The following is a 26,086-nucleotide window of genomic DNA, read 5'->3' on the forward strand; positions in this document are numbered from 1 at the left end:
GAAACCTGAGCAGTGAAACAGTGGCATCTGGTTGCCAACAGAGCTGTGTCCACTGGTTGTGGTCTAGTGAGGGTCCTCTGGTGTCTAGTAAGAGTTGTGCTCATCTAGTTTTTCCTTCAGCGGTGATATTAGGCATCTCTTACCTACCCAGCTGTCTCTTTCCACAAAAAAAAGTAGGACCCAAGTATCTGAGACTGTTACCCTCCCTGTCAAACTCTGTTCACATCAGCCAAGAATTATTAGAGGGAAAATGGATGGAGGCAGCACAATTACCTAAGCCAAACCAGGTAAAAAGGAACAAGGAGCAAATGGGTGGATGATGGAGCTTCTGCCACGCCATGCTGTGCCGTGCCTGTGGGAGGAGGGGAGCCTTGCTGATGCTGTCTCTCTTTTTCAGGGGGAGTTGCTGAGCCCGTGTCGATGCGATGGATCGGTGAAGTGCACGCACCAGCCATGTCTGATCAAATGGATTAGCGAGAGAGGCTGCTGGAGCTGTGAGCTGTGTTACTACAAGTATCACGTCATTGCCATAAGCACAAAGAACCCTCTGCAGGTAAAGGTACTAGAGACATTTCAAAGTCTATTTATTCTCATTTCTATTTTTGTTTCTGGGAGCAAGTGGATTTTACCTGCGTGGGTTTTCCTTCCCTGCACGCAGTGATCCATAGGTCTGAGACACTTAGAAAAAGGTTTGGGGGGCTAGTCCAAAGAGGCCCCATGTTCTGCTCGGTGGTACTGGGGGCATCCGTCGGGAGTCTGCTTTTTCTGTCTTTTGACAATTCCCACATTCACTTGCCTCCTGTTGAAAATGCCAGTGTGACCACAATAGTGCTGTAGCACCTCACAGCCCTTCAGATGTGTTCATCCACTGGAGACCACGGGTATGCCACTGTCCCCAGGGGCAGATGGGGACGGAGCAGTTAGGGGATTTGCTACAACAGAGCATATAGTCTGTGACAGAGCAGTACCTTGAGACTCCACATGTCTATGGTTGTGCCATTAACCCCAGGCTCCTCATGCTGAGCCTCCTCTGTGTTGGCATGAGGGATGGAGGAGGCAGATGGAGGGCTTTTACAGGTCTCTCTGATCCTGCCACCCTTTTCACTTTACTGCTCCCCCATGATCAAATACATCCTGGCATGGCAAAGGGGTGTTGGCTCTGATGCTCTTGTCTCTCCAAGCCTGATTCTCAGTGGACATTTGCAGATGCGCACACAACAGGTTAAGCACATCTTGATGTCAGTGGCTGTGAAAGGCATCAGAGGACTCACCTTCTTTCTCTTCTGAGTTCAAAAGCACTGTGGTTTAATAAGCCCCACTGCAGGCTGGTAATTTAAAATCAAGTTTCAGAATGGGGAAAACTGTGACTGTTAAAAATGGGATAAATTATCCTTAATAGCTATTGATTTATTGCGGGGGCAACACCTGAAGATGGATTAATTGCTGCATGCCTTTGCTGAGCACCCTTAGTGGTTCAGATGTAAGGAAGCACGTTACATCTAGGCACTACTGCTTAATTAGCATCATCTGGACTAGAGAGACATTACAGCAGCATGCTGCGGTGTAGAGACCGGGGCAATGTCTGTGAGGATGTTGGTCTGTCCAGCACGTGGTGGAGGGCTTTGGCTCTCTCCTGGTCACTTTGCTCTCTAACAGGAGGCAAGAACTTTGCTAGTGTTGATACCCAGTTGTACGGGGGTGGAGGGAAAGGCGAACTCCTGCTCTCTCCTCCAAAATGCAGTCTCTGTGTGTCTTTTTCCAGGCCTGAGGTCACTACCACAGTGAGGAAACAGGGACAGTGCTTTAGGACTCCAGACTTAAATGAAGTAGTGAAATTAGTAGGGCATCGGGGGAAATTTTGCTGAGGGGAAGGAAAAGACTGCCTGCTCTCTGCAAGTCCCTACAGCTTTTGATTCAATTTTCCATGTACCATGGGCTGGAGAGATCAGTAGTTTCAACCCAAGCCCCAGACCTAGGGTGTTTTAATTTCTTGGCTCTAGTATTTCTGAGCAGATTGAAACACAGGCGGGGACATGTGGACAAAGCAGCATTTGTTTATTTCTGGAAAGCTGGTCCGTGAGTGCCCTAATGTTTCCTGTGTCTCAGATTGGGGGTGCAATGCTGAGCAGCGCTGAAGGTTTGTGGGTGCAGATTTGTGAGCGTGTGTGTAGCCAGCACTGCCTTTAATGAATGACCTCCAAGTGCTCTACACCTTCAGGTAGCTCGGGGCAACGGGTCAGTGACTTTCCTCCTGCTCCTCACTCAGCTAAAATTTGTTGGAGCTATTCACAGACAAGCTCCCCTCTCACACACACGTTTCAAAAGCCTGTGCAAAGCATTGGTCTTTCTGGGCTCCCCTGTTAGAAAGTGGCCTGATCTGCTGGCCTTTGCCATGAACACAAAAACTGAGTGGCAGGAACAACTGAGTTAGAGAGCTCAGCTCCGGGAGCGAGGGTCCCAGAGGACCGTGCAGACCCTGGGCTCAGAGGCTTCATGTTGCTGGCTTAGACTTCACAGCACTTCTCGCAGAAGCACTGGGAGATTTGGAGGGTGGGAAGAAGCAACTGGAGCGAAAAGCCACTTGGTCTGAAATAAATGCAGCGCGTGTGGAGTTACAGCTGCGTGGCCGGGCATCCTGTCTGGTGCCAGCACAAGGGCACTTCTGGGTAGCAGATGCTACACTAGCACTAGTATGTGAAATCCCATGGGAAGCAGTTGATGTACCAGGCCTGGACTTCCCACAAGGACTAAGGGCTTGGGCCTCCTGTGAGCCACCACCACACATGCCTCGGTCCTCAGCGGCTCTCACCATCCTCTGATGCTGGGAAAGGGAAGCAGAGAGGACCCAGGGGCTGCAATGCCCTGACACTATGTGCCATAACAATGTGTCACAGCATATGCAGGTGGGAAGAGCATCCTTTCTGCTCGGTCTTCACGCCACACGTGGATAACAGGGGCCACCTGGACATACAAGCACGTCTCTACATAAAGCAATAGTCCCTGGCCTTTCTTCTCAGGGTCTGCTGGAACTTCTGCACAGCTTTATTCTTACTAGAAAGCTCTGAATTTCTCAAGCACAGGTTTTGGAGGGCAAATGGTGTAGGAAGTCATGGTCGTCTGTTTATTCCAGACCAAGCGTAATACAGGCAAGGACCACACAAACCTCACCCCCCTTGTCAAATGAAACCTGTTTGGGTGATGCTCTGAACCTGGCTAGATTTTAACCAGCAACATGGCCTAGCTATCCCCTGTGTCCTTTCATGTGACAGACCACTGGAAAGCCAAATCCAGGCAGCTGGCAGGCCCTGGGCTCCCTGAAGCATGTCCAATTGGTCCAAGCAGAGCAGCATATCCAACACCCACATGTTCCCCAGGATCTGCATGTTTCTCTGCCCATTTTGACATCTGCTGCACATGTTTTGGAGTGCCTAGGAGCACAGCATGGGCTAGATGTGTGTGGAGACTCGTGGTGTGGGCAGAGAAGTTACAGCCGGGGAAACATGGTTCATACATAATTAACACAGACTCCTTCCAGCCTCCAGGCTGTTATGATGTCTCATACCAGAGAGGCCTTTAGTCTGGTATTTTGGCAGAATGAATCTTTATAAATTAACACACACACACCCATCCCTGGATTGCAGGCATTTAAAAGCAAAGGTCTTAAAGCAGCAACACTGCAAACCTGCTGAGACTGGGGGATTAAAGATGTTGGACAGCATGACACGTGTCCTGCCAAGCAGCAGTCAGGCAGCAAATAAGCAAAAATATCCCACCAGCTGTGAGCAACCAGAAGATCCAGAGCTTTTGTCCATCCATCCATCCATTCATCCTCCTGCTCTCCAGTCTGCCAGTCATCGAGACAGGAGTCATGGTTAAATGCTCCTCTCCATTGCAATATCTGTGCAAAGCCCATGAATTTAAAAAGGCCCTGAAGACACAAGGTTTTAGAAGCACGTGATAGTACTGCAGGCACCCTGGTGCTCATACATAGTGGAATAGGTATCTGCTGTGATGGGACTCGGCAGTGGATTTCATCTATGCAGCTCCTTTGTAGCTGCTCCTGAGCCACATCCGCTCTGATGCTCTGATTTTAGCAAATAGAAAATCTGTTTGAACCAACCTTCCCAGACCTATAACTGTCTGCAGTCTCAGGGAGTTCAACTCTGCTTTACAGTTGTTATCTCTGACTCTTCCTGTATTGTGGGTTGTTTCAGCTCCAAAGATCCTGTTCTCCAGTGCTGGGATTGGGATCCAGTCCCAGTTCTTCTCTGGCTCTATTTTGACTGTGGTGGTGCTCTGTTAAGGGCTGATGAGTTTTTGTTTATATGGCCTCTTCACCAGGACACCCACATCTGCAAGAAAAGTGGCCAGGGTCCCAGGGTGTTTGAACTTCAGCCTGAGCTCCTGAGCTAAAAAGCTTGAGGCAAGTTCACTGGCATCTCCTGGTTGTCCCAACTTGCTGAATCACTTGTGTTGAGTATGAGCTTTGGCTGGTCCCTGCTGAGCTCCAGCTGCAGCCTGCAGCCTGCAAGCAATGGGTGCAGTCACAGCAAGAGAGGCTTGATGGCCTGTGCCTTATAACAGGGGCTTTCTAGGATACCGATACTGTAGCCTGAGTCTCACCAGATGCTCTGGCACATGGAGGAGAGGGGGTTTCATCACTGCACATTTCCATTACATGGCCCTAGTGGACCCTCATTCCTCCCTGCTGCCTTTCCAGTATCTGCATAAGCCACAGCATCTGTAAAAGTACAGCAGGGAAGCTATCACAGTAGTAGCATAACTTTGCTTGGTGAATTTATAAAAAGAAAAGCCATCCTCCAAAAGATAATTGAGGAAGATGGCCAGGGCCCCGGGTCAGCAGTGAGGGGAGAGCCAGACCTAAGCAGTGCTGGGAATGGTCCACTCCAACCTTCTAGGAAAAACCTCTGCTTGCTTGTGATCCTGTGTCTGAAAATTAAATTGTTGACTAGCACAGCTCAGGATGTTAATGATACGTACTAAGGGGACGTGTCAGATACAGCAATAAAAATAAACCGAACTGCCTGAGGCAGGCATGGGGGAGCTCTCAGAGGAATGTAGGAAGGCTTTTCCAGCAAGCAAGTCGTCTTTGCAAGCTGCTGCAGTACGACATAGATATCTTCTGCAGGTAAATATCTGCCTTGGATCTGCTCATGCTGGTGCTTGGGAACCTTTGGAGAGTGCTGGTGCCAAAGAAAGGGAGATACGGATCAGGCCTTAAATACTATAGTAATGACATTATTAATCTATGTTACATTAGCAGCGGGAGTTTTCACTCACAAGCCTCTGAGCAGAAGCACTGAAACAAACAGGGAAACAGGTTTGTCCCAAGTACAACACACAGGTTATGAAACAGTACAAGAGAACAAGAGTGACAGGAATGGCAGGCACCAGTCCCAGCTTGGCCCCTGGCTAAGGTCATCGCAAATGTCAGACCTGGGCTCCTAAGAAACCCTTTCTGAGGCGTCTAGGTTGCAAAGCTTTGCGATTTGGGGAAAATGGGGAAAAGGGGAAAATCAGTCCAAGAGAGCGAGGTGTTTTGCACATGCACATCTGGGTGGTGTGCCAAGCACTAGGCCAGGGGGGATGGTAGCAGAGGACAGACAGAGAGCTCCTGACTGAGTGAGGACATTTCTTCAGAATGGTCTGGAGGGATGGAGCCCTTTTTCCAGCGCGGGTGGAAAAGCCATCGCAGAGAGCTGCTTGGGCATGCTCTGAAGCCATTGGAAGCCTGGAGCTCTCAAAGCTTCTCCTGTTATCCTGCAGAAGCCTTTAAAGCTTTCTGGTACCACCAAGTCCTTAGTTCTGCCCTGTTCAGCACTGGCAGAGCATCTGTAGAGCTTTCTACCTGCCTAAAGGTCATATTCCTGATTGACAACCTGGGTGAGCTGCTCGTTGTTAAAGGTGCACTTCAGTACAGCTCAGCAGCTACCTGAGACTCAACGGTCATTAGCAGCTGAGGAAAGAAGGGCTCGGTTTTAGGTCTCTACCCTCAAGGTAGGATTGCTTGACACTGTGACCTTGCTGGAGCTTGAATGTTTGAGCTGGAGATTTGGAGGGAGGGGGCTGTGTCTGCAGCCAGGCATTCAGACAAAGAGCTTTGGGGGTTTCAGATGTGCCAGTAAAGGGACTCTGCAGCGCTGCTGAGACCTTTCTTTGCAGCTCTAGTGGTGACCCAAGGACAATAGGATCACCCACCAAATCCCTGGTCTGCTGGCCATAATGATGGTGGAGAGGGGTTAGGAAAACAGGTGATTTTCTAAGGGCTGTTATGAAATGTGAAAGGCACAGTGCTGTGATTGAGGTGGGCTCCTGAGGCCACTGGTGTAGGGATGCATCAGGCCCAGCTCCTGCAGCTGAAATTCATCAGCACGTTCCACCTCTGAACAGCTCTTGGACCCTTCTGGCTGTGCTCTCACTGGGTGACACGCTTTATCCTCTCTCACCCCTTTTCTTCTCTCTGTGCAAACCTCATACCCTAAGATGTGTAGCAAAATGGAATTAAAAGATGAAAAATAATGACTCCGGTTATTGGTGGCTCAGGCTAGATGTGGGATGCTAAATTGCACTTCTCAGGGTTGCCAGAGAGGAAATACAGCATTTATTACTTACTTTTTTTTTTCTGGAAAATATTAAATTCTTCTGCAAGCTGGTTATTTTCCCCAGTGTTCAGCTCTGACCCATTTACCTCCTTGCCAGAGGGTAATCACACCCCAGTGCCACCTCCTGAACAGTCAGGACTGCTGCTGCGTGTGTCGCTGTCACTTAGTGCCAGATGCCGGGGGAGAGTCTCCTACTCCCTGGCACGGCTGACGGACTCCAGCCTCTTCATTATCGCCACAGTGAACTTCCTGGCAACTGCTGCCAGCTGAGCAGCGTCAGGCAGTGTCCCTGCTTGTGTTTCAGCCTCTCTGTTCCCAACCAAAGGGAGCAGGGTTTGAAGTTTGCTCTCAGGTGTAACTTCTTTGTGCTCTGAGCCCTATCCCCTTTGACGGTATATTTAGTACTACACCTAAGCCTCCCTGTCTCTGGAAAGCAGTGGTGCTGGTTGTACGTGGCTGCTAGTTGTAGAAAACAGCTCCTTCTTCTTTTTCGATCTTTAATTACTACCTTGGAAAGACCTGTTGCCACCACAGGCCTTGCAGTGTGCCAGACAGATGGTGAGGAGCCAGTCCATTACCTCCTCGAGAGAGAGAAATGATGCAGAATGATTTGGCTGGCACAGGCGCACAAGGGTCAGCATGAGGGACCTGCAGTAAAACCTTCACACACAGCACCAGGCTGTGCACCGGGCTCCCTGCACTCCCGTCTCCTTGGTGTTTGCCAGAGTTAGTGGAAGGAGAGATGAGGTCTGGTGAAAGCTGCAGGGGTGAAAGTGCAACCCCACACACATACCCAAACCCCCTCCCCACCACTTGCCTCTAGTCCTGGAGCTCTGAGCTGATGGCACCAGTTGCAGATTTGTCCTGCATCTGCTTATGGTGCTGTTGAGAACAAAGCCGAAGAGCTGACGGGAGGAGAGCATAGCTGCTGATCCCACCCTCAGAACCCAAATTTGGGGGCAACGGGTGCTGGGTGGCCTTTGCTCTGTCTTAGGAGATGAGTTGCACAGTTCTGCATCTCCTGTGGACTCCAGCACCCCTGCATCTAGCCTTGACCCGTTGTGACTGGCACCAAGCTTCAGCCGTAAGAGGAGGGCGGTTCACTACCTCAGCTTCTTCATGGCACAAAGGGACCACTTGTGTGGCTGGATGTAGTGGAGGTGTGGAGCAGGTTGGGCTATGGCAGAGTGGGAATGGGCTGTTGAAGACATCACTGAGTGTCCCCAGAGCTCCGTGTTTGCTTTTGGCTGGACCAGCTGCTGGAGCGGATGGCAGAAAGGGGATTGGGGTTAGCTGAGCCCGGAAAGGGGATAGGGGTTAGCTGAGCCCAGTCCTGCTTCAGCAGGGAACAAGCTCTCTCTCTGCTCAGCAGCTTTATGGCCATCTACTCTGTGGCCAACTATAAAATAAGCTGGTACCACCCACATCACTGATGCTGCACATCCCTGACATGCGATTTGAGGGCTGTCTGCCCTTGCAGGATGTAAGCCAAGGAGCAAGGCTGGCAGAGGCAGACACTTCAGCTCACCTCTGAGCCAAGCCAGGCAATCTTCTTCCAGTTGCAACCTGCAGACCTCAGCCTCAGGCTGAAGCTCTCATCTGTTCCTCTCCACAGGCAGCCCTTTGCAGGGGAGTGCATTCGGTTCAGGGGTTTGGTCATTGGACTGGTAGCGATGCCATGCATGCCTGTACCAGCACAAGTCACCTGTCATCCTTCTTGCCCTTCAGTCAGGGTTCAAACTCTTCCCTACCTCCCCAAAAACGCTGGTAACTCCTGGCTGGCCTGGGCATTAAAGAGGGACCCAGCAACTAAACTCCCTTCTTGCCCTGCAAAAGGATGAGACAAAGCTTGACAGGTGACCCTGCTGTCCCAGGATATGTTTGACAAACATGCAGGGTGCTAAGGGCCCGCCAGAGATGCCACTTCACAGGGACACTGAATTTGGGCTGAATCCAGGCTAAACGTTTTCAGTTCCTCTGAATCCTCTATCCCTGCAGGAGGTTGAAGCCTGCCTTTATTTATCCTTCTGCCAGTCCCACTGAGAATTCAAGGGCATGCATCTCACAGCTAAAGGTGGCCTATATACTTCGATGCCAGGAGAGACTGTCTCTCCCCAGCCTGTTTATGCATTTGATTTCTGATTTGCAGGAAGGACTATGGACCATGTCCCAGGTCTTGTTAAAGAAAGCAATTTCTGCTCTCGGTTTTTAAAGAGCAGTTCTCTCAGCAGCGTAAATCTGAGTGGGGAGGTTTTATGCTGGATGACAGAGAGGAGTCCAGGCTTAGGATATTTTTACCATAGCTTATACAAAGCTATTTGACATAGTGAATGGATTTGGGGGAGTTGTTTCTATTTTTTTCTTCTTCTGAGGAAGAAGCATTGACGTTTACCTTGGAAGACAGCCTGAACATGTCATCACCTAAAGGCAGGGTGTCCTGACCACAGCAACTTGTGTTGTTTGTAACAAGTTTTGTGGGATGTGCATTGCTGCTGTGAGATCCTACCTAGTGCTGTGATCCTGTCAGATCTCACAAAGTGGCACAGAGCCAGCTCATGGAAGGCCTCCGAAGGAAAGCTTGGCTCTCTGAGACACTTCTTCTCATGGTAATACGACGCCCTGGCCGAGGGTGCTGCCTGGCATCTATTTGAGGCAGCAACTGAATGTCCTGGTTTGTGATGGCCATCACAGACCTACTGTCATGGGGATGTTATTTTTGCTGTCTTTCCCCCAGTCCATCCTGCCTCCCTCAGGTCTCTGTGCTTTCCTGGTGAGATGCAGGATTCGTCCCCATTGCCTCTTCAGTAATGCTGTCAGGAAATATGGGGCCATGCACTGTTGAACAACTGCCATGCTCCACCCCAGATGTGGACCAGGTAAAAGTACCTATGCTCATAGGTTCTCTTTGAGATCTCCAAAACCACCACAATGATGTAAAACAGCAACGTGCCCCAAGTAACTAATCTCTTCTCTTTTTCTTTCCTCCCTCCCCCTTGTCCCCTCTCCTCTCCCCGTTGCCTCCCCTTGCAGTGGCAGGCCATCTCTCTGACAGTCATTGAGAAGGTTCAGATAGCAGCGGCCATCCTGGGTTCACTCTTCCTCATCGCCAGTATCTCGTGGCTCATCTGGTCGACCTTCAGTCCTTCGGCCAAATGGCAGCGCCAGGACCTGCTCTTCCAGATCTGCTATGGAATGTACGGCTTCATGGACATTGTCTGTATAGGTGGGTGATCGTATCTCACGGCACGGCCAAGGTCGCCCGCCCACTCACACGCGGAGAGGAGCGGGAGACAGCGTGGAGAGCCAGCCAGTGCAGCTCAGCTCGGATTGAGCATCCCTGGCTTTTCCACCTCTTTGCTTTTGTGGCACCTTTTTTACAGTCCTCTCTGCTCGTCTGGGCAGCCCCAGGGTGTCTCCTTGGCTGGGCTGGCAGAGGGACCTGCAGCAACCCCAGAGAGGAACAAATCTCTCTTCAGAGCAAGAAGAGGGTGGGAAGGTCTCAGGCAGGCTGGGCATTGTAAGGCTTTTGAGAAACTCCTTCCTTTCTGGGACAGCTAATTTAGGGACTGCCCCGTGGTTGGGTACGGCAGGGTCTCTCCACGCGCAACTCCTTGCCTCTCCAGCCCGGTCTCTCTGCCGGGCAGGGGTGGCTGCCCCTTCTTCAGCCCACCCTGGAGCTGCAAGTCCCAACCAGCCCAGGCCGTGGCCCAGCCTGGGGTCGTTGTCAGGTTGCTCTGAGGACAAAGCTGCCCCACACTGAGCAAGTCCAGACAGCAAAGCAGATGCTGGCAGCCTGGCCCCAGCAGGGTCTCCCCGAGAGCTTGAGCTGTAGCCCCAGCGCAGGTCTGCGGGATGGGGGGACGTAGCTGACGATACCTGCAGAGGCACTCACCATCCAGGCCGTTGAAAGGGCGGTGGTTACCGAAACAGCCCAGGGAACACCAGCCACCTCCAAACGTGCTCCTGAGCAGCGTCCACCCAAGCACAGGCCACCAGATAACGTCAGTCCAAGTGACCCTTCCAGGAAGCAAAGAGGGTCCCAGAGAGCTCTTCGTGTCTGGGTCCTTCCATCATTGGTATAAAGGCAGAAGGAGCCTCCCAGAAACTCGGTGGGACAAGGCAGACCTCTTGACTTGGTGGATATGAGTTTTGTATGGGTAAAGCCACTCCAGAGGGAAGGAGCATGGCCTCCAGTTCAGCCCTCAGGAGGAACAGGACAGACTATATCACAGAGCAGCAGTTGGTGAAATTGGGGTACAGAAGTAAAACAAACCCAGCGGCAGGGACAGAGGTCTGGACCGCACACCCTGGTATCCGGGTTCAAATGGCTCTTGGCTTCAGCATCCTTCCAGCACAGGAGTTGGGCCTGCTGAAACCCAGGCCAGTTCCTCCCACTGTTGCCACCACTGTGTTGACAATGAGAGGTGAGCTTGGCCTGTAGAGATCATCCTGCTCCTTCATGAGATGCTGGTGGAGCTACCACATCTCTCCAGGAACAAAGGGTGGCAAAGGGGGTGAAAGAGAAATGGGCAGCACCCATATGTTGGCACAAGAGCCACTGGTGACATCCTCTTGCTGGTGGAACTGAGAGTGGAAAAAAAATTGTCCCTATGTGTGTGTGGTGTGTGTTTGTGTTGCCTTGTTGGCAGAGGACAGAAGTGGAGAGCCCTGGCCTGGGCAGACATCAGTAACATGATTAACTGGCTTTGCTAAAGCTTCAAGAGCTGAGGGGAACTGATTAGCTCATCTGTCAATAGGAGCTAAATCCTCCCACATGGCAGAGAACAAACCACTCCAGCCGTGAACTGAAGGGGAGCTGGGTAGACAGATTCAGATTTGAGGTTGTTTCTTTCTTATTAATTTTTTTAAGGGTCTGGCCTCTATTTCTCTTTTCCAGCTTCTCTGAGGAGAAAAAAAGCCCCTTTGCGTCTTCACTGATGCCACCATTAAGCTCAATGCCCCAAGCTGGGAGCTTGGATTTTTTTCCAGCCAAAGAGCAAGCAGCCATCCCATTCCCAGGAACATTTCAGAGTTGTGGCTTGGGGCAGCCCCTGTCTCACGGTCCTCCCCGTGCAGTTGGCAGTCCTGGTGGGCCAGGCATGCTGACTTTCCCAAAACTCAAAAGCAAGTGGGAAGCATTATAGATGCAGCGAGTTAACATGTCTGTATGTGGCTTCTCTTGCCCAGCACCTCAGAAACTACCCAGAGATGGCTCCACTTGTGCTGTGTGCAGCCTGTCTGCCTGTGCTGCCAGGCAGCCCACCCATGCTCGACCAGGAGAGATGATGTTCTGGACCATGTGAGCTTTTGTATACATTTCCCTAGAAAAGCTTATATGTGCATGCAGCCAGCCCTCTGCCCCTGCCACGCTCCAGTGTAAAACTTGCTTGTATTGTGCATCAATACCCTTTGCAATCCCAGCTGCTGCCACTCCCGGTCTGCAGTGGAGGGGAAGGGAGCTCTGAGCAGTGCTAGCTGGGATCTGGTGTTCACTCTCCTCCTCCTCCTCCTCCTCCTCTTCTTTCTCTGCCCAGGTTGAACCAAGTGACAAATGAGGTCTTCACAGGGAGCTGTGACTCCCTGGCTGTCAATGCAGTCAGGTCTCTCCTCTGAGGGACTTCTCTCCAGCCCTGCTGATTTCAGGGGGCTGCACCAGCGCTAGCCAAAAGGCTGGTCTGTATGGTGGAGAGACCGGGCCGGGTCAGGCCAGCAGAAGGGGCTGATCAAAGGAAACTCCGCAACTGGGTTTAATTCCTCATTCATTGTAGCTTTGCTTGACTGTGATGGATGCAGCAATGCCAGCTCCCTAGAAGACTCGCAGTGAGTTCCTCACTGTGGAACCACTATTCTCCCTCTCTTTTATCCATCTCCCAAACCTTGCAGCCTCGCACAGGGTCTTTGATCTCAGCTGGGCAAAGCTGGCTCCAGAGATTCAGAGTTCTGCTCCTAACTGCCAGTATGGCCTGAGGCCTCTTGTTACTCCTCCCTGGGCTTTAGTTCCACTTCTGCAAGTTCTGGATAAAACCTCTTATGGATAATTGCAGTGACAACGGTTCTTGAAATACCAGGGTGCTGTCTGTGCATTTCGGTGTCTCCTCCTCCGCAGTCCAGCCCTTTTTGCCTTTTGCTTTCCAGCCTGTGGGTGGGTAGGAAGACTTCGGAACTAAGAAATGCTCAGTGATGGGGAAAGAGCAGGACATTAAGTGCACTCAGGTCTACCACATTTGTTTTTTTCAGCTAATGTAACACACACATGGTCTGTGCATTTTTTCATAACAGGCTGGGCAGCTTTAGCTAGCAGAATGCTATACTGTATGTCCTACACTAATTGTATGAATTCCAATTGTTCCTTCCCCCAGTTTGACCCCAAGTTTTGCTTTCACTGGCAGAGTAGCAGAGATTTGAAAGACAAGGTATTTACTAAAGAGCAGATGTGCTGAAGCAGAGCTGCACTGTAGTTCCTGCTAGTTCCCACTTTGGTTGTCTCATGTCCATTGAGTAGCCAGCGACATTTGTCCAGGAGGCCAGATTACACACCCTGTCACTGGAGGTTCTCAGCAGGACACTTCCTCTGGCACCGTAGAGTCTCAAAGCTGGAAAAGACACCAAGTCTGCAGAGATCCTGACTATCGTCAGACAGGGAATATGCACCTAGTCAGCAACTGCCTAGCTGTTTTGTGTGATCTCCTCACTACCAAGTCATTAGGGATTTAGGTAGCAATTTGCCAAGACAGAGATATCTGTGGCAATTTGCATGGGCAATCCCATGGCAGCACTGGTCTTTCCAATGTGGAGTCAAAGGTGAGGGCATGAGTGCTCACTTGCACGTATAGTTCCCTAAGCACAAATCATTTTGTTGTTATCTTCACTTGAGCTGTACTTAATCTGAAACAGTCAGATCACCTCCAAACTGAGCTCTCAAAATGCGGCTGTTAATTCAGAGACTATTGATCCATGTATCAAAATCCAGGAGTCTTAGGTTTGACCCTCAGCAACTCACATTCAGTAATACACTAGTTTTCTTTGGACTTTGCTAGATTCTAGCATGCTCCACAAAAACAGTTGTAAGGGACAGACACCATTTGCTACGCCTTCACCCACCATGGAAACAAATCCACAACCAAAGTAAAATGAATCTGCTCCTTGCGACCAGCAGGACAGATGGTATGGCCCCAAGTACCAGAAGCTACGTCCATCTGGGCAAGATGTGCAAGATGGTCTTTCAACATTGTTCTCCCCTTTGCTCTCAGACATCTAACAGGAGGGCAGGAAGCACTGGAAAGGATTGCTTGGGATTTGTGGGAGTCTCCAATACTGGGGTTTTTTTTAAGAACCTGTTAGAAAACATATGTCAAGAACAGGTTGTGGAGAGATGATCCCAGATTGTGAAGGAGGAACAGACTAAATGCTTCTTGATATCCAGCCAGCCCCAGCGTCTTTGATTCTGATCTCTCTCTTACGTGTGCTATCTCTGGTCATGTCTGTAGGACAGATATGAGAGTTGGATTAAACTAGAAACTGGTAATGGTGCCAGCATAGGTATTACTCTGCTATGAAGCCATCTACAACACAGACATTTGAGTTCAGCAACCAGGAAGTGACTGAAAAGTGAGATGGGGACTGTTCATTTGATTAACTGCTCTCTCCATGGGTCCCTGAGAGGCAAATCCACAAAGCTAGCATAGAGAGGGATTAGCAGAAATGCAGTTATCGAAATGCAGAGATAAATGGAGTGAGCTTTCATAGGCCTGAGTTACTGAGTAGGGAGAGTAGCAGCTTAGAGCTGGGCTATAAATCCTGAGAGATACCTGCCTGTTAATTAAGTGACAGTCCTTGGAGGGCGAAGGAGGGGTTTGCCTCTCTCTCTGTCAAGGTGCAATTAGGGAAAGTCAGCGTTTGTAGATTAAGGTGTCATTTGGGGTCAGGAGGACAGGAAACCATCTCCTGTTAAGCAAGGAGCAACTCTGCCAGTTAATGAGAGCGTGTCACATTCTAGGCTGAGGCATCTCCAGATCAGCTCCAAGGGGGAAGCGCGTCTCAGGAAGGCCATTAGCAGGCTGTGTGCGCAGGGCTGTCACTGTTATGGTTTGTGTGTGCTGTCCTGCTTGTGCTCACACAGGGGTATGGCTGTGGCTGGCATGCTGGGGGGTTTATTCTCAGTGATGCAAAAGCAATCTGATCTGCATCTCCTTGGATCGCTGTCTGGTGGGGACTGTTTATCTGCCCATGCCCACCCAGTCCTTGCTCTCTGACTCACCCTGCCTTGGTGCTGACAGCCGCGCACTTTCGCAAGCACTAAATCCTCATGCTCTTTGAAGCTTTTCCCTCGCTTTCCTTGGCAGCCAGTCCCTGAGGATATTTGCCTTCACAACAGTAACTGCACTGCAGCTCAATAGCACAAGAGACAGGCAAAGCAGGACCATTCATCCTGCCAACGATTTTTGTTGGCACACCGTGGCAATCCATTACAGATCAGGAAGTGTGTGCCCGCTGTTTTTAATCCCAGCTGCCAGCAAGAATAATCAAAAGCATCCAGTATGTCTGACGGCATCTCAGCACAACCATAGGTAATAACATAAGAAATCAATAGCCAATTAAAACTGATCCACAGCATTTGATCTTTCATAGTGCAATGGGAACAGTAATTAATGGAGTTTCCTTGAGACAGTCACAATTCAAACTTCCTGCCAAGACTAATGTGGTTTTGTTTTAAATGAGCTTTGCTTCCGAGAGGAAATGCCAGGCTGAGGTAGCTTCAGGGTGTTTTCTGGCCAGGTCACTCAGGCCCTCAGCATTCAAAGGATTTAGGAGTCAAAGTCCCAATCAAATAAAGAGAAACTGAGAAATTAAGTGTCTTCAGGGTCTTAATCTGTATTGATCTGATTCTCAAAAGGAAAGCAGATGTTTTCGTTCAGGTCTGCATAGTCCCCCAAGGTACAAAGTAGGAAGAATTGCTACAGCAGTAGGGAATCAGTTCTGGGGAAGTACCAAGCCTATGCCTTGGCTTGATGACACCCTAAAGGCAGAGCACAAGGCAGAGAAGTTCAGCAAATGTCTTCAGAGGAGAAACCTGAGACCAACCCAGACAGCAAATGTGCATGGCTTCAACATACCTGGAAGAGACCCATGAGGGTATGCAGAAGTCTTCTGGGCCCTTCAGCTTAATGCATTGCTTGCCACGCTGTTCATGCATTTCTAGCCCAGTTTGCCTGCAAACTGGAGGTACCAGGAGCTAACTGGAGTGACCAGAACCAGGCCCCATCATCAGAGCAGGCAGTTGGGATAAAGTCAAGTAGCCAATTCGCTTTTTTTACACTGTGAATCCTGGTTTGCATACATTCAGCCACAACGTGCGTGCTTGAAAAATCACTCAGCAAATCATTGATTTATCAGCTGTAAAGGGGGGTGTGGAGACAGGCACATTCCCCACAGCATGTGTTGTGGGGCTCTCAATCCAGTTGGGCAGGGACCATCCCGCGAGAGCAGTCGTTGAGGGCCCTGTACCTGGTCCAGCAGCAGGAGAAGCGACGCTGCACAGCCGATCTGCCGACCAACTTCTTGGCAGCTATCCAGGAACAGCGGGCGCTCGGCAAAGCCGAGACATGCCACCCCTCTGTTCCTGAAAGATGGGACCTATTTTTGTCTAATGCTGCATTGATTATTCAATAAGAGAGCAGAGTGGGCCAGCCGGCATGCATGCATTTGTGCTGCTTTCACCAGTGGGCATTTCTGCAGAGGCTCAGTGCGCCTGCTGAACTCCAGTGCAGCTCCAGCAGCTCTCCACAGAACAAGCACGTCGCTGCTGAGCAAAGAGCCACGGGGTTTGGACCTGGCTCTGAACCCCCTCCGTTTTTGCAGGGAAGGAGCTTGGCTTCCAGCACAGTCAGAGCAGCACCTGGCCTTTCACACATGTCCTTTCAACTCCACAATCCTTCACCACATCCATCTCCATGCAGTTTCCCACTGTTGCAACAGGGCTCCGGAGATGTATTTTGTCATGAATAACCATATGGTGCTCTTTGCTTCAGTGGATCAATGTGTTTAGCATTTAACGAGGGCAACATAATTAACATTTTCTGAGGGGGAAAAGAAATCCTTTTACCTTGCGAACTGCATCTTGTGATTTCGAGGGTGATACATTATAATCGGAATGATGCTTCCCTGTCACTAAACCCCGTGGTGGAATTAAGTGCCTGGTGTTCCTGGGTTAATATCCCATCCATGGGCAGAGGCAGAAGCACTCACCTGTCTGTCACAGCTTCTACACCACAGCAGGAGATTCCCTTGTAGGCAGCTGGTAGGACCTCCTGCACCAGCTGCATAAATTGTACTGTCTAGTAAAGGCTGGAAAAAGTCCTCAGCTCTGTGCCAGGCTGTGTTTTTCCAACTGCCTTCTGTCCCGTTGCTCCTCCTACTACAGCCTCCATCCCCGCAGACATGTTACTCCTGGAGGTGAGAGGCTGTGGTCCATGGCATGCCGTTGTGGCAGTAGCAAGAGAAGTCAACTCCATATTCAAAGATGAGACCGCAGGGGAGTCATCCCCTGTGCAGAGTGGGTGAGGCTGCTTTTGTGTGTCCTCAGCTCTGTAGGGAGACAGAGACAGAGGTAAGAAGAGATTAACATGAAGCCACATTAATCCAGTTTTGGGATTGCTTCTTAAAGTAGCAACTGATCAGTTCTTCTCCTGGAGGGATGGCTACTTACCAACAAAGCCATCTTTCAGACCCAGCTACAAAAGTCTCTAAGCAAGAACAGTGCAAACAGGCTCATGGGTGATCTCAGGTCAAGCAGTGCAGGTTTCCCTCACTGATGGGAACAAGTCTTGGCTTTGCTAAACTTATTCTGCCTGGAATTTACTCCGTGAAGCAGTGCTTTTCTTCCTGAACCAAGATGCACTGATGGCAGCCACAGCCTGAGTCCCTCTGCCCCATGGCAGAGCTGGATCCACAATATCCATACGACCATGCAGTGTTTGGCAGAAGTTGTTCAATAGGATTAAATAATGCCAAAGATCCTGTACGCAGTACTCCAGCCAGCACTTTACCTTCTTGGAAGAGGTCCAGCCAGCATACAAAACCACAGCAATGACACTCAGACGGGGCCAATGTGGAGTGGGCAGTCATCACTGTCTGCTGAATGTGGAGAAGCCTGAAGAGCCAAAGGTCCGGGCATTTACTGTGCCAGGTGGGACAATTCACTGTGCTCAGCCACGGCCACATCACAGACCTCCCTGTGTCCTACAAGACTCAGGTCTCACCCAGACCTTTGCTGCAGACTTAGCCACTCTCAGTTCCTTTCACTGCTTTCATTCTTGTCAGCTTAGCATTGATGGATCCCGTAAGCATACATGAACTCTTACCTGCCGCTTTCAGGCCTGCATCAGCATTCACTGAGCTGGGCATTGCAGTCCGTAAAGGTCTTCAGCTCTGTGGAAGAACCTTGTATACCCAGAGCAGGAAGGCAAAAGTTTTGCTTTCCCAGGGATCCTAGCTGGTGATGGATCAGAAATAATAGACCTTGTCCTCTTGCCACTTTCCTTAGTTTTAAATAGTGCCCCTGTATGAGAGGTGAAGTCATTTGCAGGGGAGAAAGCAGGGTGAGACCTGCAGGGGCACTGTGGGGGAGCAGAGAGGAAAGGCTGCAGCACCCAAGGTGGAAGGCTCCTGGAAATCTCACAGAAATCCTGGGGTCTGCAATGACAGCTGTGGAGGACAAAGCAGCCAAACAGACTGCACCGTAGTGTGTCCTAGGGATACATTCATCCCAACAAAAGGCTGGCCAAAGAGCACCAGGAGCACCTTCTACCTCACGTCCTTGGGCTGCCTTCCCGCATGGCGGTGGGGAAAGATGCCCGCATCTCACTCCCACAAGGGTGTAGAAGCAATTGCAACACACACACCAACCTGTAAGTTCAGAGGCGCTTCCAGGTCCATTAGTAGTTTATGTGCCCTACGTTACCCTGGAAGATGCTCTCTTAAGGGTGATCTGTACTCACCTTTCTGTCTCTCCTAACTGGTCCCTATTCCTGTTAGTGAAAGAGCACTTAGGTGGCTGGAGCAGTCTGGAGGGATTGGGCTCAGGCAGGACCCACATCCCTTAGAAAATGAAAAACTGTGAAACTATACCCATTTTTTCTTACAGAATTTCATTTGCTAATAAAAGCAGAGAGGGAGGCACTAGTTCTACCTTCAATAAGCAAATGTCATGTTTTGATCAGTATTGAACAAAGCATTTTGATTTAGCATTTAGAGATGACTGCTCATGCTGAGTATTTTAAATTCAGTGTCAGAACTGGAATACAATATTAAAAAAAAAATTCAAGTCCAAATGAAACATTCTCACCTGTCTGAAAATATGTATGTATTCTTCCATTCTGGGGGACAGCATGACTTTTTCAAGTCTCACTCCAAGCGAGTGTGAAGCCATATTTCCAAGCCCTACACAAACAGTGCTGCTTTAAAGAAATGTCCCAGGAATGGCTGAGGATGCAGCATGACTGCACAGGCAGCACTTTGGTTGAAGTACCATTAGCTATAGGATAGAAAGGTTCAAGACCCAGACCTGGAGGACTGACTGCCGTGGTGCAAGTGTAGTGAAATAGAAGCTGTGCTTTTTCTCTCCTCAACATGAGTGTCCACCTCCATAGACTTCTGTCAGGCAATGTCTGGAAACAGAGACCCAGAGACTAGGGTGTGCATTTGGCCAGTGCTCTGTTCAATCCAGTTTGAAATTATTTTCTACTCCCTTCTTTTAAAGACCTAAGAGTATGCACACCTGCACACAACAAGTGACTCTCACCTCTCGTGCACAGAGTCCTTTCAAGATGTGGGGTGTTGTTCCCATCTCCATTTTAAATTGGGGGAAAAAAGGCACTGAGAGAGTCTATACAATCCTAGTTACAAAGCAAGGAGGGGAAACTTTAAGGGAGCAAGGAGGTATATGGGTAAGGCCTCCAAGCCCTATCCTTCCTATACTGGCACAGTTATGGGTAGACTCACAAGTGGGGAATGATGCTGGAGATGTATGATTCAGAGGCAAGGCTGTTCTGCTAGTGGAGCTCCAGTCTTCATTTATTTATTTGCTTTTTCCAGGAAGAGTCTCATTTATTGCTGCCTGCATAGCTAGAGACTGCCCTTTAATCCTCTGCTTTATCATGCACTGTGAGTTAAATACCACAGGAGTACAAGAGCCCTTAAGGGCACAACATCCATTTTGCTGTAGCCGTCCACAGCCAGCTGAGTTTACAGAGTGCTTTTTTTTATGGTTTATCTATTGCCTGAGCAAGGATTTCTCTGGGTTTTATTTTACCCATTTTTGCTGTTATTTCTTGGTTTGGGGTTTTTTTTGTCCCAGTTTTGAGGCAGATGTAAAAGTGCTAGTCTGGGCAGGGCAAGAAAAAGTTGTGGTGGTTGGTAGCTTCTGTGCTTACAGCTGAAAATACTGTGGCATTTCCAGAGCAATGGTGCTGCTGTGTGCTGTTCCCCAGGGTCAGCCCAGCTCCTCTGTCACAGATGGCATCTTGAAGACAGCTGATGCTATTTTCCCATTGCAAACAAACCATGTGGGAGTGCTGAATGAAAAGGAATTTCCTGTCCCTTGGACACCTCCTATCAGCTCCTTAATTTTGCCAGTCTTTCCTCATTTGGGGCTTTACCAGCTCAGCCCTACAGGGCCCAGCCCATGTGTTGTAGAGGAACGTGAGGGTGGGCAGAGGACATAAATGAGGTTGGCTGCCCTGGGATGAAGGCAGCACCTCGCAGAGAAGCTGGCATCTACCTGGCAGCCATAAAAGCTCCCCCAATGCTCCTACAACATACTGCCCCCAGCTGCCACCAGCTCCCCAAGGCCAATGACAGGCAGTCCTACCTGTCCTCTCAATTCATCCCACTGGATAAAACGTTCCTCCTCTCCCAGCTATAAATGCCACGTACGTGGGATGGACTGCTCCTGCTTCCGAGAGGAACCCATAGCACCCTATGCACACAGGAGTCACTGCCACATACTTGTGTTACATGAACCCATGACGTGCTGCAGTGTCATGACCTGGAAATTGTCTCCTGCTGTATAGCTCAGCAGCACCCTGCAAAATCACAGTGCTGCTTGGAGGAGAGATGCTGCCGGCTGTCACACCAAGAACTCCCATCAGTAATAAAAGAGCTGCCTCCTTTCCCTGGCTCCGCATGCTCAGCCCCAGTGTGGTGACAGAGGCGAGGTCTACCACGATCGCTCATCTGGTGGAACAGCAACTGTGGGGACCCTCTGCGATGCCGGCGTTCTGGATCCATCTCCCACCTGGCAAGGCTCTCACTGAGTCTGGAGGCGGTTGTTAATGGCTGCAGAGAGCTTGGGGCATAGCCTGACCACCTGCCCAGATGGGACCTGCTGCTCCTGTTGCTCTGCCAGATGGAGCAGAGGAGGCAGGGAAGGAGAAGGGCTCTTGCTGCCTCTGTGGGGGGTCCTGGCCCACCTGGGGCTGAGGAAGCCAGAGCCATCCTTGAACCCCAGCTTGCATGAGAGGAGGCAAGCCATAATAAGCACAAGGTTTGCCTGTTAGTCAGCAGTTGAAGGCTTGGGGGGCAGCCTGTTTGTGCTGTTAATGACCCAAAATGGAAGAGTCCATACCTCCATAAAATACCTCCCCAAGACAGCTGGGAGCAGCTTTTCTGCGTACACTGGTGGGGGCTCTGCCCAGGCCATGGAGGTCTCACCCTTTGAGGGGCTCAGTTTCAGTTTTGCTGGAGTTGCGGCCCCTGTGGCCTGAGGAAAGCCAAGCATGGTGTACACGTCGGTGTGAAAGCTGCCTGCCAGTGGAGCCCCATCACAACAAATGCACTTAAAGGGCGTTGAGCAGAAGAAGGAGTGTTTTGTCTTCCCCAGACCCATGGGCTCCATGACAGCACCTGTCATCCAGTGGTCAACAGCACTCAACAGGGTCCAGCCGGCCCAGTTCTGCCAAGCCAAAACACAGCCCAGCTTTGTACATATTTAATCAGTTCTTTAGGTATTAAAAAAAGTACATGGAGAATGATTGATAAGAAAATGCCTGATTATAATCAGCTAATTATTTTTTCCATATGCTAAGCATTCACTCGAGCTCTAATCATTATGAATACATTTTCAGTTTATGCTATATGTCATTCAATGCTGGACATTTCTCAGCTTGCACACCTTCCTCGTACAGTTCCAGCATTATTCAGAGGAGACCTTTGCTAGATGTCTTGTGGACTGGAGACATCCTGCTCACTGGTCCAGTGTCTTGCCAGTCTAAAAGACATCAGGGCTCCCAAGTTACCCATTACCTGGACTTCTGTGTGCAGGATAGACTGTCCACTAAGCTCTCGAAACATTTTGGGGACAAAATTAATATTTTGGAAGGCAGAGATAACAGTTATGAAGGAGTCTATACTTCCTATTTGAATTCATCTGAAAGCAAAGAATCCTTGAAAAATCTGTGTGTAGCAGTAGTTTGTATGAAAAGTGATTGTGCGATGAAAGCATTCCTGAGCTGAAGAAAAGTATGATGTGAGGATAATGGACTCCAGAAAAGCAGCGGCAGCAGCCTCAGGGGACCAGAGCAGCGAGTGTCTCCTGGGAAGGGAATCTGAAGGATAAAAGAACTGCGAACAGCTCGAGGCTGCCAAAAGGGATGATACTAAAGGCACAACAGCAAACTGTGCCTGTGCAGGGGAAAGCTCAAGCGTGGGAAGAGAGCACTGAGGCTGCATCAGGAGCTCTTTGAGGACCCAAAAATCAGAAGAGGCAATCACACAAAAGGCAGAAAGAAGAGCCTGCAACTAATGAAAAGTCTCTGGAAATCACACAGGCATGGGGAGCCATCAGAGCTGAACCCCGGGATGACCACCCAGAAATACAAAAGGCAACAAGAAATGGGTCCATAAGCATATGTAAAGTAAGAAGAAGAACAAGGCAAGTCTATGAGCTCAAATAATATTTGATACAAAAAGGGCCAAAGAGTTAAATGTTGCCTTTGTTTCAATCTTCAAAACTTAAGCGGAATAATTTTAATGAGGAGAAAGGAGCCCAGGGCAGAATCAGAAAAGAACAGACTCAAAAATATTCAAATGAGTTAGCTCTGTCCTTGTCAGCATGTCCTAATGAACTTCAGAGGAAGCTGCAGGAACAGCCTCTGACCCATGAGCATTTCATCATCAGGAACTTGGGGAGGATGCAGGAGGTGCCAGGCAGCTGGGGAAATGCAAGCAGAGTACCTAGCTTTAAATATAATCTCTATCATTAAAGAAGGTAGGAACTGAGGATCAGGGAAATGAAGGGCAAATCAGCTTAACTGATTCATAGAAAGATATTAGAGTAATTTTTTTAACAAACCAACTGATGAGCATGAGAGTATAACCGCATCTAATTTGGGAGGGGAATTGTCCTAGTGGCTAAGGACAAAGCAGTCTGATATTCCGTGACTTGGGCAATGCTTTTGGTGCTTTGGCTTAAGATTCTCCTAAACAAACCAGAGAAATGTGGTCTAGACTAAATAACTGTAACACAGGTGTACAGCCAATTGAAAAACTGCTTTCTCAGTAGTTGTCAGTGGTGGACTGTAAACTGGAAACACGTTTCAAGTAGGACTGTTTTGGACTCTGCTCTCTTCAATATTTTTATTAATGGCTTAGATAATGAAATAGGAAGTGCTGTTATAAAATTCACAGATGACACCAAGCTTGGAAAGGCTGCAAACACTCTGGAGGATCAGATCAGCATTTGAAATGATCTTGGCAAATTGGAGAAATCAACAAGATGGAATTGAATAAAGAGAAGTGCGAAGCACTACCCTTAGGAAGGAGAAATCAGAATCCCAAACACAAGCTGGACCAGGCAGTCACACTGCTGAACACTGTGATTCTGTGACATATCAGTTTATTTCATTAGGGTATTGAAAGCAAAGTGGGGTGTACAGTGCTGATTCTGCATCTCTCTGCACTAGGGACTGCACCCTCCTGGGGAGTTCACTTGCAGAAAAAGGGGGGCAGGATGAAGAGGTTCTGCAGATGATGAACAGGAGTGAGGAGAGGGAGGGCATTACCTGATTCCCCACCTGATCAGCTCCGATGTTCACATCTCCTCTCCCAAAACAGCCCAAGTGCAGAGTCCTACTGGTGCCACAGCATAACTTTCAGTTATGAATCCACCTCTTCCCACTCCCTCGTTCACCCTCTTCCCTATTGCCTGCAGAGCACAGCTCTGCAGCCTTGAGTCTTGGCCACTGGAGGATTTAAAGGTGCTAGGTTGTAGAAAGAACTTGTCATATTCAGCTGGAACTGACCCTGCCACAATGTTGAGGGATGTCACATACTAGGTGTCCCTTTCCCAGCCTGTATTTGCAGGAAAAGGTCCCTCTGGCTCTCTTTTCCAATCTTGCATCATGGATGAGGAATAAAGTACAGGGGATTGCATTGAAAAGCAGTATGAGTTGGAAGGGTCCAGTGGGAGCTCGGTGACTCATCTCCCACGTACTGTGAGGTACTTGTGAAGCTGGGGTGAGGCAGAGATTTACGGTTATTTCTAAAGAGCTTTTTGGAGTAGAGTGATCTCATGGGGACTGTGAGAATTTGGGAAGTGGTGGGGCAGCTAACTCAAGCAAATGCAGAGCGCAGAGCAAAAGTCAGTACATTTTACTGTACTACACTAGAAACCCATGGTTGGAGAACATAGCTGAGCCTAAAGAGACCGCCTGTGGCTAGCTATGTCCCCTAGAGTGTGCAGAGCCCATCAGGGAAACATCACTCTTCTGGCTTTGTTTTCACACCCTTCCTTGTACTTTTGGCCCCTGCTGGAGGCAGGATGCTATGATAGACAGACCCCTTGTCTGAACCAGTACAGCCACTTTCCTGCTCTTAGGTTAAGATAAAAGGCAGCTAAGGATGGAGCATATAGGATGAGATTAAGGCAAAGAGATAAGTGAGGGCTGAGCTGCTGGAGCTTTGGAAACAAAAGTGGTGGAGTTGGAGATTGCCACAAAAGCTGAAAGAATTTACAGAACGGGAGGGAAGGGTTTGTGTACGCAATGGTGTCAATAGAGGGAAAGCCCAGCAATGAAAGTGTTATCTCCCAGGAGGATTGGTTTGCCTTGGCCTGAGCCACCGCTGCTGTGGATGCAAACATTAAGCTTTGATCACAGCTGCCAGAATCTTCCCCTGACACCCACCAAGGAAAGCAATAGAAACAGGCTAAAGCGTGGCAGCTGTCTGGCTGAGGTGAAACTGCATTTGGAAAGGAAACCGAAGGGGAAAGTGCTGCTGAAGGTGAAAACAAGAACTGACAGCTCAGGTGGCAGGACAAGGGCTTTATGAGAAGCAGGACAGAGTAACTGGCTGGAATGGACTGTGATTTTTCCTCCTGTAGATAATGTGAGTGACAGCGCAGGGGTGATGTACCACTCACTGTCAGCAGAAGCCTTGTTTTGGTGGTTTCTTTACTGGCAAACAGGAGAAACAGTTCCTGCCCCAAGAATTTACCTGTCTCTTTCAAGAAAATGCATGGCAAGTGTTAGAATAAGAGGAAGGTTAATTAGAGGCTGAAAGTCCTGGTGAAAAGATCACTTGGTGGCAGTGGCTGACAGTGTGCAGAAGGTGACTGCTTGTCATTTCTGGGAAACTGCTGCTCCAAAGTTGCCTTAAATTGGAGGCTCACAACTGCTCGGGTTAATCGCACAGGATGACAGTGTGCCAGCTGATCCTCCCTTGCCCATCCAGAGGCACAAACGCAGTTGTCCTTGTCATGTGTGGGTTTTGCCCATGTTCTTCTAACAGTCCTTCTAGCCATTGGGCTGAGGACCTCTCTCGTGACCAACAGGCTCACTGATGGCAATACACCTCTGTCCCAACTAATCCCAAGAGACAAAAGGCCACCTGCAGCACACAGCCCATATGTGTCCACCCTCAGCACCAAGAACATTTCCTTGCGCAGAGACTGCCCACGTGGATCATGATATGGTGTGGGCAGGTATTGCAAGGCTCAGAGGAATCCTACAGTGACAGGAGCCTTACCTCCGGGCCATGATACTCACCCTTGGTCATGCTGCACCTCGATCATCTGGAAAAGAAACAGTCTAGTTATTCTTACTCCGGAATGAAAATGAGCGTGAGGGTGGGGTTTAAATGGAAGAGGTAAGTCTTTCCCCAGAGTTAGCAGTTGTCAGCTTGCTCTCCCAGATGCTGTGAGCATGCACTGATTGGGTATGCAACTGCACTGACACAACCCTTGCCTAGCCAACCTGTATTGATGTTACTTACCTGTTGCTTTAAATCCAGTCTGGAACCAGGCTCTGTGCTCTTTGGGGCTGGGTCACTTACTGTGATAGTTTTGCAGAAGAGCAGTATTTAGGTGCTGGGTACTCTCCCATATATAATAAATGAAAGGAAGCATAAGATACCAGCATAAGCCATGTGTACAGTTTTGGTATAACCTGTTGCCAAGGTATCGTTGTGTT

The 26,086-nt window shown here is 49.4% G+C and overlaps 1 protein-coding gene across 1 annotated transcript in view; it reads left to right on the plus strand.

The window, feature by feature from the left end:
• MARCHF4 (membrane associated ring-CH-type finger 4) overlaps nucleotides 1-26,086 on the plus strand; it is a 113,093-nt gene that overhangs the window by 74,243 nt on the left and 12,764 nt on the right. The window contains 2 exon segments of the mRNA XM_030018304.2: nucleotides 398-553; nucleotides 9,654-9,846. Coding sequence (XP_029874164.1) covers nucleotides 398-553; nucleotides 9,654-9,846 — 349 coding nt within the window.

Source organism: Aquila chrysaetos, chromosome 6 (genome assembly GCF_900496995.4).
Source record: "Aquila chrysaetos chrysaetos chromosome 6, bAquChr1.4, whole genome shotgun sequence".
Taxonomy (NCBI): Eukaryota; Metazoa; Chordata; class Aves; order Accipitriformes; family Accipitridae; genus Aquila; species Aquila chrysaetos.